The 14,091-nt window shown below is 42.1% G+C and overlaps 1 protein-coding gene across 3 annotated transcripts; it reads left to right on the forward strand.

Moving 5' to 3' along the window:
- Positions 1-3,282: 3,282 nt before the first annotated feature.
- On the forward strand, positions 3,283-9,061 carry crsp7 (cofactor required for Sp1 transcriptional activation, subunit 7). Of its 3 annotated transcripts, none has more exons than XM_086092818.1 (4): positions 3,283-3,416; positions 3,567-3,750; positions 4,819-4,893; positions 7,188-9,061. In XM_086092818.1, exons 2-4 carry the CDS (start codon positions 3,679-3,681, stop codon positions 8,859-8,861), a joined length of 1,821 nt encoding a protein of 606 aa, XP_085948944.1. In that variant the 5' UTR covers positions 3,283-3,416; positions 3,567-3,678; the 3' UTR covers positions 8,862-9,061. The 3 variants fall into 3 exon arrangements, with proteins under 3 accessions (XP_085948944.1, XP_085948933.1, XP_085948955.1); XM_086092807.1 differs by having other exon boundaries at positions 3,331-3,450; XM_086092829.1 differs by lacking the exons at positions 3,283-3,416; positions 3,567-3,750 and adding an exon at positions 4,089-4,355.
- The last annotated feature ends 5,030 nt before the right edge of the window (positions 9,062-14,091 follow it).

Raw genomic sequence — 14,091 nt, forward strand, 5'->3', positions numbered from 1 at the left:
TGTTGTCATCAGGCATGCACGTGAGAGTAACCTGCGACGTTTCTGACGCCATATAAAAACGATTGTACTTCTAAATGATAGATACGAGCAAAAAAAAAAAATGTAAACGGAACACCGGTGTGCTCGAGAGCGTCGTGTCAGACTTGTCTTTGGCGGCCTCTGTAGGAAAATAGCTGCAAAAGAAACCATTCAAAAATGTATAGATTGTATAGATTTCTTTCTTTTTTCTTTTTTTTTTACTGAAAACGAGGGGGGTTGTGACTAACAAGGCTAGAAAATAATGTACAGTTAATCATATTTTAATAAGTCAAGTTTTTAATAGCATCTCAACAACGTTAGTAGGTTTAATAACTTGCTTTAAAAACGATTTCCAAGTACGGTTTATGTGGCCCAAGAACGTTCATATACATGAGTTTGTGGGTATGAGTATTACAAATTATTGACAGGATAAATTATTTTAAAAAAATCATTTTTTACTCTTTACTTAAGTACAGAGTCTGTACTGTCTGTAAGAGAGTTGAATCAGTAGTTTCACTTTTACCAAAAGTACAGTATGAGTCAAATCGGTACTTCTGCTTTTAATGTATTTTTCCACAAATATTTGCATTTTTAAGACCACTAGCAAGACCTGAATGTAGCGTCAATCTACAAGCATGGCGAAAAAAAGGGCCATACACAAAGTGGTAGTTGTGCTGGTCACAGAGAACGCCGTCCAACTTCCAATTACCGACTAGCGCTAGCAGTACTACATTAGCATTAGCAACAACAACCAAAGCTACATTAGCATTAGCAACAACAACCAAAGCTACATTAGCATTAGCACTGTATTGTAAATAAGACCACGTTATCCAAGGGGCTACATTTGTAGCAAGACGTATTAGTAATACACTGTTAGTTATCGTAACAATAAATGTATTGGTTTGAAGAAAAGGGTGATAAATTTTGCTATAACTGTTTAGCAGAAACGCACGTTTGCTAATTCCACATTGCCTCTTGGGTCCTCTCTGCCTGAGGTCATGTCGCTCTGCTTCGGCTTGCTAATCTTATGCCTTGCTGTGAGTAAATGAGGGATGGGATAACAGGTAGCTTTTTAAAACATCAAAGTCATCATTCATTGGTTAATTCATTTAAAACAGGGAATTCTCATTTGTGATTTACCAAAGGTGAGTCACAATGTGTTTACATACTGGTTTACAGGAAAGGGCGCCAATACCAGTGACAGAGGACGTTTTAAGTTTTCTGTTTTTTTACGCCCATTGTTTATTGTTTTATAAATTTATAAATAAATAAAAATGTTTTAAGTTAACTCATTTTTTTCAGAGGATATTCCCCATGATGTTCTTTACCTTCATGGGTGCCAATAATGGTGAGCAGGACTGCATACTTCTATGTAGGAAATTGAATTTCAAATTGCTACTGCCACGCGTGGCCGAAAAATGAAACTGCACACTTCTTCACACTGCGCGCATGATGTCACATCCGCAAAAAGAGGGTGGGAAATTCAAACCCGAATTAAGTCTGAAAACTATTAGCCGGCGTGTCTAATTTGAAATCCAACTTTGAGTCTGTTGGCTTCATAAAGCAATAGAATAGAAATGGGAAGAAATATCATGTTTTCTTGATATGGAACCCAGAGGCAGCAATTACAAAGAGAAGAGCAGGGGCCATAAAGTTGAACCCTATGGAACCTACATATACATATATACATACAGTGTGACTTTTTTTGTTGTTGCCTCTGGCGGAGTTGAATAACTTCTACTTTTATAAGAGTCTGTTTTACACAAGTATATGTACTTCTGTTTACGTAGAGTGAGAATACGTTTTTGCCACACCGAAGGTGTTGAAAAATTACTTCTTTTTTTTTTTACACAAGTATCTGTTCTCCTACTTAAGTACAGAATGTAAGTACTTTTGCTAGCTGTAAAGGAGTCAATTAGTACTGTTCTTTTTTTTTTTAAACACAATTATCTACTTCTATTTAAATACAGAATGTGACTACTTTTTCCACAACTGATGAAGTCAATAAGTATCTCTACTTTTACTTAAGTACAGAATGTGAGTACTTTTATTCACCAGCTCTTGAATTTACACAAGTGTACGTATTCTTAAATACACAGTGTAGTGATTTTTTGCAGCCTGTCAAAGAGTTGAATCAGTACTTATACTTTTACTGGAGTCTCTCTTTTTTTTTTTACACAACTATCTGTACTTTTACTCAAGTATAATGTGTGAGTAAATTTTGCCAATTCTGAAGGTGTAATTAGTACTTCATTTTTTAGTATAGTTTTTTACACCTGTACCTATCCTCATTCCTAAGTATAGAATGTGCATACTTTTGCCCCGTCTTGAGTAAGATTAGTACTAATACTTTTACTAGAGTTTTTCTAAACAAGTATCTATACTTTTAGTTAAGTATAGAGTGTGAGTACTTTTTTGCCACCTCTGAAATAGTCAAATCAGCACTTCTACTTTTACTAGTCTCTCTCCCTTTTGTTAACACAAATATTTGTACTTATTCTTAACTACACAATAGGAGTGTTTTCTCCACCCGTGAAGTACTTCCAACTTTTACTGGACTTTCTTTTTGACACAAGTATTTGTACTTCACAGAATACACTACACACAGAAAATGCGTACGGTACTTTTGCTACCTGAAGAATCTAATTAGTACTTGTACTTTTACACAAGTATCTACAGTGTGAGTACAAATGCCACCTCTGAAGGAGTCATATCTGTACTTTTATTTTTACTAAAATCTTTTTTTACACAACAATTTTTACTCAAATACAGAATGTGAGTATTTTTGTCACATCTCATGTGGTCAAATCAGCACTTCTACTTTCACTGGTCTCTTTTTTTTCTTTTTTCTTTTTACACAAGTATCCGTATCCCTACTTAGGTACAGGGTATGAGTATTTTTGCCACCTTTGAAGGAGGTGAATCCGTTTTTACACAAGTATCTATTTCTACTCAAGTACCTAATGTGAGTACTTTTGCCACATCTGATGTGGTCATATCGGTACTTCTACTTTTATTGGTCTCTCTCTTTTCTTTTTTTACACAAGTATCTGTACATACTTAAGTACAGGAGCGTGAGTACTTTTAAAATGAGTCTCTTTTATACACAAATATCTGTACTTTAATTTACGTGAAAAAGACCACATAATTTTGTCATCTGTGGCTTAATTTCTACATGACTTCGACTTAAGTAAAGAGTGCGCGTACTTTAGCCACATGGGGGGGGGAAGAGGCAGCGGGTACCGTGGTGTACAAAGGAGGCAGGCCGGGTAGTGAGGGTGCACGCGCGGCGTGGATGTTTACTCGGCGTCGGCGGCGCGGACGTCAGAGCGAGTGAGCGAGCGAGCGAGCGAGCCCAGCATGCACCGCGAGGCCGTTGAGAGCTCCAGCAGCTGCTAGTGAGTCTCGCCAGTCGCCACAGCGCCGAGCAAGGCAGGCAGCAATCCTTCTGTGCTCCACACAACACAGCACATACATTATCCCATTGGGGGGTGGTGGGGGGGTTCCATGTGAGCTGGGGGGGAAAGACTGACTTGTCTACCTTGCAGGCGACAGAGAAATATGCTGTGCGGACGCCTGTCGAGTCACCGCGGCGGCGTTTGAGTCACGATTGTCTGTCGGTTTCCATTTTGGAGGATTCCTCCCTCCATCCTCCGGGCAATGACAACGGTCTCGGCAACCCCGCAGCAGATGAAGGACCGGCTGCTGCAGGCCATCGACAGTCAGAGCAATGTGAGTAAAGCTAAAGTGGCTATCACGGGTCTGGGTGGGCTGCTAACGTTAGCCTGTTTACATGCAAGTCCGGCAAACTCCCAACGTAACGTGCCCGAGTCTAGTGTTTGCATTAGTGGCCATTTGTTTGAAAAGCTGCGTGGCCTGCGGTCGTCGGTTGTCACTGACAATGGCGAATGTGTCATAAAAAAAGGAGGAGATGCTCCCTGGAGGTAGCCGAGTTGACAGCTTGGAAGCTAATTTAGCAACAGTAGCTGGTTCTCCCCCCCACCCCCTCGCTTGCTTGGACCCTCGTAGGTCCGTTAGCACGCTCCGTTAGCATGCTAGCTCCTAACACCAAAGCAGGGAAGTAGCATTTTTAACTTTATACTGGAATAACACGAATAAACGCGCGCTCGGTGAAGGTAAAAGTTTCGGAAACACAGTCCACATACATCTAACGAGCAAGAGTTTGGCTGCCGACCGGAATACGCTCACGTTTCCCCGTGAAACAAGTGTCGGATGCGGCTAGCGAACTCGTAGCTTGGGGAAGCTAGCTAGAAAAGAGCGAGCGAGCCTTCCGACTCAACTTGGTAGCATTAGCACGTCGGCTAACGTTAACGCAGGTAAATGTTCACAACCCCTGGTTGACTTTTCCTAAAAAATTACTGTCTCGTTTCGTTTAAATACGACGCAGTGACTTGTTGTTTTACACGCTCCCGTGACGCGAGTTCGCTTTTATGTTTTCCACAGCGAAGTTTTTGATTTTGGAGTTGACACATTGCTGAGTACTTTTGAACGACCCTCTCTTTAATTTTAAGCTAATGTCCGTAGCTCGTTGCTAACTTGACCCTTTACATACGCTCTTATCTATATATCTATCATGTGAACTGAATGGCAATTCCTTCACCATTAACATGAATTTACCACTCGTGATCATTCATAATACATTTGAGTACTTTGGCATCCATCTATCTGTCGGTGTATCAATCTGTCAAATAAATGGCATTTGATTCTACACACATGCGCATGATAATTCATTAAAAAAAAATTAAGAGTACAAATGTGAATTGTCTCTTTCTGTTGCAGATATGCAACATGGTGGTTGTACTTGAGGTGATTACCTGTCTTGAGAAGTATCCCATCACCAAAGAAGCACTTGAGGTGAGAGAAATTCACTTTTTCAAGGTAGAATTTTGCCTGTTTTCCACTGCACGGTCTCTAATCGTCTTGGCACGGCTCTACTCACCAAATACGACTTTTCTGTAAGCAAAACCACAAACTCCAGGGCTCTGGTGCCTGGAATGCCAGGATTCCAATGCCTATCCCGTCAGTCATATTAAACCATTGCTAGTTGTTCACTGAATATTTGACGATACCCTGCTAGAAATGTCAAAAATGAACACCTATGTTGTTCCTATGCTGCCTATTTTTGTTTTGCCCTCTAATGCCTCCAAACAAAATCCATCAACTTACCATGGCCAACAGCAACATGCTTAGAATACAGAAATCCCGTCCGGCTATTTGTGGGAACTAATCTTTAAATACAGAACTACATGGAACTATTGAAATCCCCCCCTAACTATGTATGACTGCCAATATTAACTTAATTCACTGCCTGCTGTTTTCAGAGCAGAGATTTGTACATTGCAAGTCGTTTTGGAGCATTTTTGAGTGCTCTTTCAAGACCCACACAGAATATTATTTAACTCCGTAAGCACCAAAACTACCCAAAAAACAGTACTCACTAGCAGGAAGAATGTTTGCTTATCCCCTTTTCTGTTTGTAAGTAATCAGCGATAGAAAATAGAAACTCGCTTTGTGTGAAAAGAAACTTGTCAAGCGGAACAGTTACTTTGGCACTATTTTTGTTTAGTTTTCTTGTGACACTTCAAACAACTAAAGAACTACAACAAGACTGAAAAAGGGGCTGTTGATGGCAAAATCATTTATTTACACATACGCAACTAAGAAACCTGCTAAGAGTAACACCGACTCAACGCATGACCCGAGTTGAACGTCAATGGCATTCAGTTCGTGAACTGCATTATCTTCTCTCACAACCGTGACACATTTTGTTTATTCTATACATACTCCGTTCGAGTGCGAGGCGCCTCAACGTGTACGGCTTTCAACCTGTTGCCATTTCTCTGTCTCGATCGATTGGACAAGCCAAAATTTACACCCCAGTCTTTTATCTTGTAAACTCAAAAAGTGCGCCGATTGCAAATCCAAAGCACTGTACTGCCGCTATCTCAGGGATGTGTTTTCCTTTACCGTTAACGTGCTTGATATTCACGGAGTTTTGCCAGACCAAGATCGGGCCTCTCCATTGGAAAAACTGACTTGATGCCTGTAGACGTCGATGGCAGTCAATAGTTGGATTCCAGTTAACGTCTCGTTATGGAAAATCATTATTTAGCACGTAACGGCATAACATGTTTATACTTTGTGGACGCCTACGTTTTCTTTAACATTGGGCCTTTTACGTCTTGTACATGAAGCTCACTTCCCTAAACCTAACCAAGCTGCATAAGAATTGGCGTTGTTTTCCGAAACCGGTATCGGCAGAGGCCCCAATACGGCATACAAACAGTGGTTATCGGCATCGGCAAGTACTAACAAAGAACATGCCGATACTATTATTTCCGACGCCAATATAGGACTTTGGATGCAGCATCTTGTGTTTTACTTGAGCACAACATTCACTGACGTGTGACGTGTTCACTGCATGCCAAGCTAGGATATCCTATTGGCCCTTGAATGCTCTGAACCAATGGCGGGGCAGCTTTTTCATGTTAGAAAAAAAACAACAACCCAGGTATCGGAATTGGCCGATACTGCAAAACTGGGTATCGGTATCGGGGGCCAAAGAAACGGTATCAGAACAACACTATTTTGGAAAGGTTGCTCAGTAAGACTTGTGAAGCTTCAACTACAAACCCCCAAAACAATTTGTTTTCCAGACCCAACTAACTACTGAGAATTCCACAACAGTCTTTATATGTCAACAGCAGTGAATGAGTTTATAGTTTAAAACTACCATTAACCATGATCCCAAATAGATTTCAAAGTAATCTTACATCACCCGTTTAAGATAAATGGATTCACTCTCCATAGCTTACATTAACAAGGCTAAACTTGAGCTTACTTCCTTGTCACCGATTCCCTTTTTAGATGGGGGTTCAGGTGCCATGTATTTTGGGAACAGCACAAAAACTGTGAATAGGCGACTGGGAAAGAATGTTAATTGGCAAATTTGAGAGTAGTCCGCTGCTAATATGCATGAGATGCTGTTCTTAATTTATTTGTTAGCGTGCCTTCTTCCAACTGATTCGATGCAATTCTGAAGTGGAAAAGCGGCTGCCCTAAACTGAAGCAAGTAAAGCTGAGCCGTGCAGTGGAAAAAGTGGCACTTTTTTTGCGTTTGATTTCTCCCTAACACACGTTTGCATTAGGAAACCCGACTCGGAAAGCTGATCAACGATGTGCGGAAGAAGACCAAGGACGAAGACCTCGCCAAGCGGGCCAAGAAGCTGTTGCGAAACTGGCGAAAGCTAATCGAACCCGGGCCCGCGGTTACGGCCAGCGCTCCCGGTTCCACCAATGGCAGCTCCCACCCCTGCAGGACGGAAGCCTCGCCGCCCGACATCTCTTTGTCGGCGAAGGGGGTCCCCGAAGTCAAAGTCGGAAATGACGTTCACAACACGTACTCGCCAAAGGCTGAAAAATCGAGCGGCCGCAAGCGGCGGGCGGAGCACAGAGACAGTGGCGTGCACTTGCCAGAAAAAATCTCCAAGTTGTCTACTTACGATAACTCGGTTTCACCGCCGCCCACCAACGGGATCGCCGGCAGCCCGGACACCCAGCTCGACCAGGAGGTCGTCCCGTCTCCTGACCGATCTCGGATAGAGCACCTCGACAATGATAAAATCAACAGAATTCCCGTAAATGCCGTCAAGCCTCGGCCCAGCTCACCCGGCGTGGCCAAACTCCCTAGCACTTCGTCTTTAATCAAGGTTGCCGTTATGCAGCAGCAGGCAAGAATGGATGATGGCGGTGGGGGAGGGGCTGGCGGTGGCGGCGGCGGTCATTATCAAGCCAGAAGTCCCCGCGGCCTTTCCACAAGTCCAAGGAGCACAAAACAAGACGCCGCCGCCACCAAGCGTTCTGCAGCATATGCGCAAATGCTAACATCTGTCCCCAGCCCGTCGTCCAGGGACTCCCCCTTGCCTGCGTCCCCCCCGGCTCAAAGCGCTCACTCTTCCCAGAGGTCCTCCATGCACTGGGCGGCCTCGCCCGAGCTCCCCGCTCATTGCCCCCCACAAGACTTGCCCATGACACTGGAATCCCCCTCCGTCTCCCCCACGCCCCCTCGCCCGCAACACAACTCTGAACTCCATCGGCCCGCGCCCGAGGCGGCCGCGGCCGCGTGGGACGACGCGGACGCCTCGCTGTCACTGACTTCCGCCTCTGAGAATAAGCGGAGGAAGTACCGCTCAAGAGACTACTCGGTCAACTTAGACGGCCAGAAAATCGAGGACACCACCAAGCCTGTGCGGTTAAAAGAGCGCCGGCTAACGTTTGACCCCGTCACGCGTCAGATCAAGCCCCTCATCCATAAAGAGCCTTCACAGTCCGAGGAGGCCCCCACTCCCCCCGAGCCCGTCGAGCCCAGGCCGAGAACTGACGTCGCTGTGCCGCAGGCCACGGTGCCGGGACCCAACGCCAACCCCAGTCCTTTTCAGCAGACAAACTGGAAGGAGCTGTCCAGAAACGAAATCATCCAGTCCTACTTGAACCTTCAGAGCAACGTGCTCACCTCGTCCGGGGTGCAGGCCCCGAGCGCACACTTTTTCATGTCCCAGTATCTGAAAAGGGAAGAACAGGACGTGAAGGAGTCGAGGCAAATGCACGTTTTGCAGGTAGATAGCCCGGCGGCGGATTTGCCGGGCGTGAGTCGGGACGTCAACGACGGGGACCTGGACAGGATACACAACCAGCACTGGCCCGGGGTCAATGGGTGTTTGGACACGAAGGACACTTGGTACGACTGGACAGAGTGCATATCGTTGGACCCTCACGGGGATGAAAGCAAGCTGAATATCCTGCCGTACGTTTGCCTCGACTGAGGGCTCTCGTTCCACTCCTGTTTTTTTTTCTCCTTTTTTTTTTTCTTCCGTCTCCCCACGCTGATAAGATCGTTTAGGATTTTGTTTGGCAAAAAGTCAGGCCTGCTAAACTCCCTCATCCCTCCCGTGCCTCCTCTATCTGTGATTGAGATTTTGGTACAAAAAAAGAGAAATTAAAAAGAATATTTGAGTTTGTGATACCAAGGGCTGCTTTTTGTTTTCATTTTTCAAAGCTGAAAGCCACAGGAAGGATGGAGTAGCGCACAAGATAGACAAGAGGGCAGAATGAGGAAACGTCACCAATATTTTAGGCTCACAGGGTTAATACTGCCCCCCCCTCTTTTTTTTTTTTTTTTTTTTTTTGGGGTCTCTGCGATCCATGGTTCAATATGAGGGTGGGCTGGTGTTTAGCTGTCCTGTTCAGGCCGCCATACTGGTGTTCATCTACTGCATTCAAGTATATGATCACGTCTCTAGTCTGAAATACTGGCGGTTACCAGAAGCTTTATGTGAATTATAAAAAGAGTAAATTATAGATTTCTTGTCATGTACGCATCTATTTATTTTTGCCTATTACATTTGACGGGACTTCCATTGTGATGTTTATATAAACATCCTGGTTTTCTTCCATACCTTTTTTCTCTCGCGTTGCATCGCAGTGTTGTCAATCTCACTTTTAAGTTTTTTGTTTGTTTTGTTTGTTTGTTTTTTCCCTCATCTAGATTGGGCATCAGTTCGTTTGGGTTTAACATTCCATCGTCCGTCACCTTATTGCGCTCTCTCCGACTCCCGAGATATAAATGTGTTCTGGAAGATTTGCTTTCAAGTTTTTAAATTCACACCTTGGAACCGAAATGCTACCTAAACTTCAAATGTCTAAAGACAAATCTCATATTGCGCAATGTTAGCACCGTGTGTTGCAGGTAACGTACCGATAATCGCCCCTAATTCAGGTACAGTGGTGTCTTGAGATACGAGTGATACGATTTACAAGTTGTTTGAGATATGCACTGCTGTTTTTCCTTTGAACACAAACGTCATGGGCGCTGTATTAAGTGGCAGTGAGCTGGCGAAATTGGTGCTCATTTGTCCAAAAAAAGAAATCAACCATTTGACGTTTAACTTATTAAACAAAACAATCATGTTTTTTTTAAAGGTGGAAGTCAACTCCAAAATTTCCTTGTAAACTAATATTGCATTTGTTGGGCAGCAAAATCCACCCACTTTAATCCTTATCAGAGGCAGCCATTTTGACACTTGTTGACTGAAATTGACGTCACAGTTGCTCAGGTCACAGCCAATCACAGCTCAGCTTTAGAATACAGACGAGCCGTGATTGGTCATTAACTGCGCCTTGAGCAACTGCGATGTCATTTTCAGTCAACGGCAAGGTGGAAAAAATGGATAAAAATGGTGGATTTTGCCGCTTTACTCGTATTCCACCAATGCAATATTAAGCAGAATACGTTTAGGCTAATGGGGATGAAGTTATTTTGTTGTTGCCTTCTCGTTTAAGACGACCATATGGTGCTTTTTTTTTTTTTTAAGTCTGCTACGTTAATGCTAATACTGAAACATAATTGGAAATGCCATCGAGAAGCTTTATTTTTCCTCTGCGAAGAACGACAAATTTTACTGCTGAGTTTTGACATTGCCGTCTCCATGTTATATCCGCATGTCCACCAAGGCTTGCACACCATCAGGAGCAGCATTATGGCCATTGAATTGAAACAAAAAGTGTGACAAGAACATATATATTTTATTTAAAGGCGAAGTGAACAATTTTCTTTACAATATGTTTATGCAGCCTTACTAGTGTGAACACGATATTTTTGGTTTATATTTCATGACTTGCGCAGCAAAGTTCACCCATTTTTATTAATCTCAGCGAGCGGCCATTTTGCCACTCGCTGTCACTGAAAGTGACGTGATTGGTCGTCTTCACTTGACAGCAAGTGGCAAAATGGCCCCCGCCTGAGATGTGTAAAACTAGTCACTTTGTTGCTTAATTCATATTCCACAAATGTCATTTGAATCAGAAACTTTGCTTTTCCTAGTGGAACATAGAACACATTATTGTAATGAAAAGTTTTGACTTGACTTACATGTTGTATGTTTTTATAAAGTACAATACACAGAGCTTGAAAAAAAATTTTTTGTCAGGGGCTGAAACAATATTTAAAAGCAATATTTAAGATCCATCTCAAGGCACTACTGTGTTGCTTCATATGGAGCTCATTCAGGTTCTTCTTTTTTTCTCTCTCTCTCACACAGACGCTTTAAATCAATACATGCTGAAACAGTTACTTGTTAGTCAAATTTTGAGATTCTAGCTTCAGCTCACTTCGTATTTGTCAATTGGCAATCCAAACAAAATGGAGACTGAGGGAGAGAGCCCAGTGTCACATCTTTGTGCGAGCACACATAGTTGATTTTTTTTGGGGGGGGGGGGGTTTCTTCCGTTCCCTGTACACTCATCCTTCACTATCATCCAACTAGATGTCAGATTGGCTAGTTAGTGCACTTGCTCATTCTTCCCTACCAATGTGCCTTTGGTCAATTGTAAATCTGCATTTGCTTCCTCGCAGCCAGGTTATTTGTCGAGAGCGCTCCGAATCCCGCGATCAGTATGAAGCTGGTATATGCATCGTTTCCTGTCTTTCTTTTTTCTCTCTCTCGCTCTCTCTCTCTTCTCCCTCCTTTTTTGTACACACAGAATTTTTGTGAGGGTGCAAGCGTGGAAGGCAGAAGAAGTGCACACCACAGCTTGCAATAAAAGTGCTACAACTGGTTGATAAGAATGTTTTTGACAAGGGGGGGGGCGTCCTTGTTCAGTGTTTAACATCTCTCAATTGTTTGACAAATAAAATGATCTAATTCTTCATCTCGCCCATTTGATTTTGTGTCCGTAGGATTTCGTGAGCTAAGGATATGCGATTGTGAACAATCCCCTGAAGGAGGAATGTTAAAGGTGTCGTTATGAACTCATCCAGATGGGGGTGCCCTTGCGCCGTTTGTCTACCGCCAAGTGGACGTACGGAAAGTCGTGCATTTATTGCAGGGTTAAGTAACACCAACGTTTTATTTGATTGCCACTTTTAACTTACTAGTAGTAAACTAGTCCAATGTTGCCAACTTGGCGACTTTCCAAAGCCACTTGGGGACTTTTTGAGTGTGAGAAAAGCGCCTAGCAACAAACTTTTTTTTCTTCTTCCTGGTGTTGTTTAGGGTGTTTTTTTAAACTCACTTTTTGCCTCTCCCACGACCTTATTCCTCTCTCCTACTAATACAGCGTCTATTACTTCTTACATGCAAAATGACAATTGTGCAAATTAGGCAATGACGTCGACTTTTACACAGCCAATAGCTACTTTCCTTACTGTGGAGTTGGCAACACTGAACTAGTCCACTACTACTGTATGACATTTCTGCACACTAGTAGGACAACTACCTGTTACCAGAACAAGTTGACATTGTGTGCTACTAGTACTACTAAGGAAGCGCTATATGCTAACTAATAGAATTCAATGTTACTAGAAGTTAGGGTTGGGCGATTAGCTGATTACAGATACCACATACCTGAATCGGGCTAATACCTAGCCACTAGGGGTGTTGGAAAAAATCGTTTCGGCAATATATCGTGATATTACCGTACATAATCCTCAGATCGATTCAATATGCGGCAAATCGATTTTTAAACATACATTTTTGATGGAAGTATTCAACAAAACATCTTACTTGAGGTTAGCTTTCAAACCAAGAGTGCCATCTCGAGGAGTCAAAAAATATCACAGGCGCTTCATGAAGCTTCATTTGTCCGTCTGTCTGTCTGTCTGTCTGGTTAGCTGTTTAGCTAGCTAGCTAGCACCTTTAAATAAGAGTGCCATCTAGAGGAGTAAGAAAAAATCACAGGTGCTTCATTTGTCTGTCTGTCTGTCTAGTTAGCTGTTTAGCTAGCTAGCACGTTTAAATAAGAGTGCCATCTAGAGGAGTAAAAAAATATCACAGGTTCTTCATAAAGCTTCATCTGTCTGTCTGTCTGTCTGGTTAGCTGTTTAGCTAGCTGGCCCATTTAAACCAAGAGTGGCATCTAGAGGAGTCAAACAATATCAGAAGTGTTTCATGAAGCTTCATTTGTCTATCACTACTGATGAGTGTTTTAAAAAAAAATGGGGGAGGGGGGATCGCAATAATCAACTTATAAATTCGTATCATGATTAATTGGCATTTAATCGAATCGTGACCTATAAATCGTGATACGGATCGAATCGCCAGGTACGAGGCAATTCACACCCCTACTAGCCACTTTACAAAAATGTAGGTCTTTCTGTAAAGTATCTGTTGTTTTGGGGGGACATTTCATTTAGCTAAAGTACAAGTGGTATCGTATCAGTGAGTACTCATACTGGTATCGGTCAGGAAAAAAGTTATATCGAACATCCCTACTACTATTGAAGCATCTATGTTAACAAATATAATTTTATGTTACTCAAATTAGTAATAAACAGTTGGCAACTACTGCACAAGTGTGCCTCATTTAGTATGTAGGCTATTTGACCTAGTGAGGACAAAGTACTAGTAGCCTACATACTACTACATGGACATTAACTCATTCACTGCCATTGACGGCTATAAACGTCAAAAATGTATTTGAACTATTTTTATTAGTTTAACATTTTTTCCCCACTTTTGTTAACACGAGTATGAAAAGCTAGAAATTTTTTTCATTGTACATTTAGAACAGATATAAAATTTGCGATTAATCGTGAGTTAACTTGTGAAGTCATGCGATTAATTACGATTTCAATTTTAATCACCTGACGCCCCGAATTTTTAATAATCTTTTCTTTTTTATTCATTCACTGCCATTGACGGCTATAAACGTTGAAAATTCATTTGAACGATTTTTATTAGATTAACATTTTTTTCCCACTTTTGTTAACAAGAGTATGAAAACCTAGAATTTTTTTTTCATTGTACATTTAGAACAGATAACAAATTTGCGATTAATCGTGAGTTAACTAGTGAAGTCATACGATTGATTACAATTAAAAAATGTAATTGCCTGTTGCCCCTAATTTTTAATAATCCTATTTTTTTAATGAATTAATGGCGGTGAATGAGTTAATATGGATATCATGGGTAAAAAAAAAACACTCAAGTGACTGAAACTGTTTGAGCATGAAGTTCTGTCTCATGTTTTTTTTTTTTTTTTTTACTACATATCTGC

This window comes from Leptonotus elevatus, chromosome 1, assembly GCF_054856555.1.
Source record: "Leptonotus elevatus isolate MCC_2025b chromosome 1, RoL_Lele_1.0, whole genome shotgun sequence".
NCBI classification, from domain to species: domain Eukaryota; kingdom Metazoa; phylum Chordata; class Actinopteri; order Syngnathiformes; family Syngnathidae; genus Leptonotus; species Leptonotus elevatus.

Excerpts from the sequence above, each read along its gene's own strand:
- crsp7 (XM_086092818.1), top strand. The coding sequence starts at position 3,679 with ATGACAACGGTCTCGGCAACCCCGCAGCAGATGAAGGACCGGCTGCTG. Across the intron at positions 3,751-4,818 it reads CCATCGACAGTCAGAGCAAT|ATATGCAACATGGTGGTTGT; the intron begins GTGAGTAAAGCT and ends TTTCTGTTGCAG. Across the intron at positions 4,894-7,187 it reads TCACCAAAGAAGCACTTGAG|GAAACCCGACTCGGAAAGCT; the intron begins GTGAGAGAAATT and ends CGTTTGCATTAG.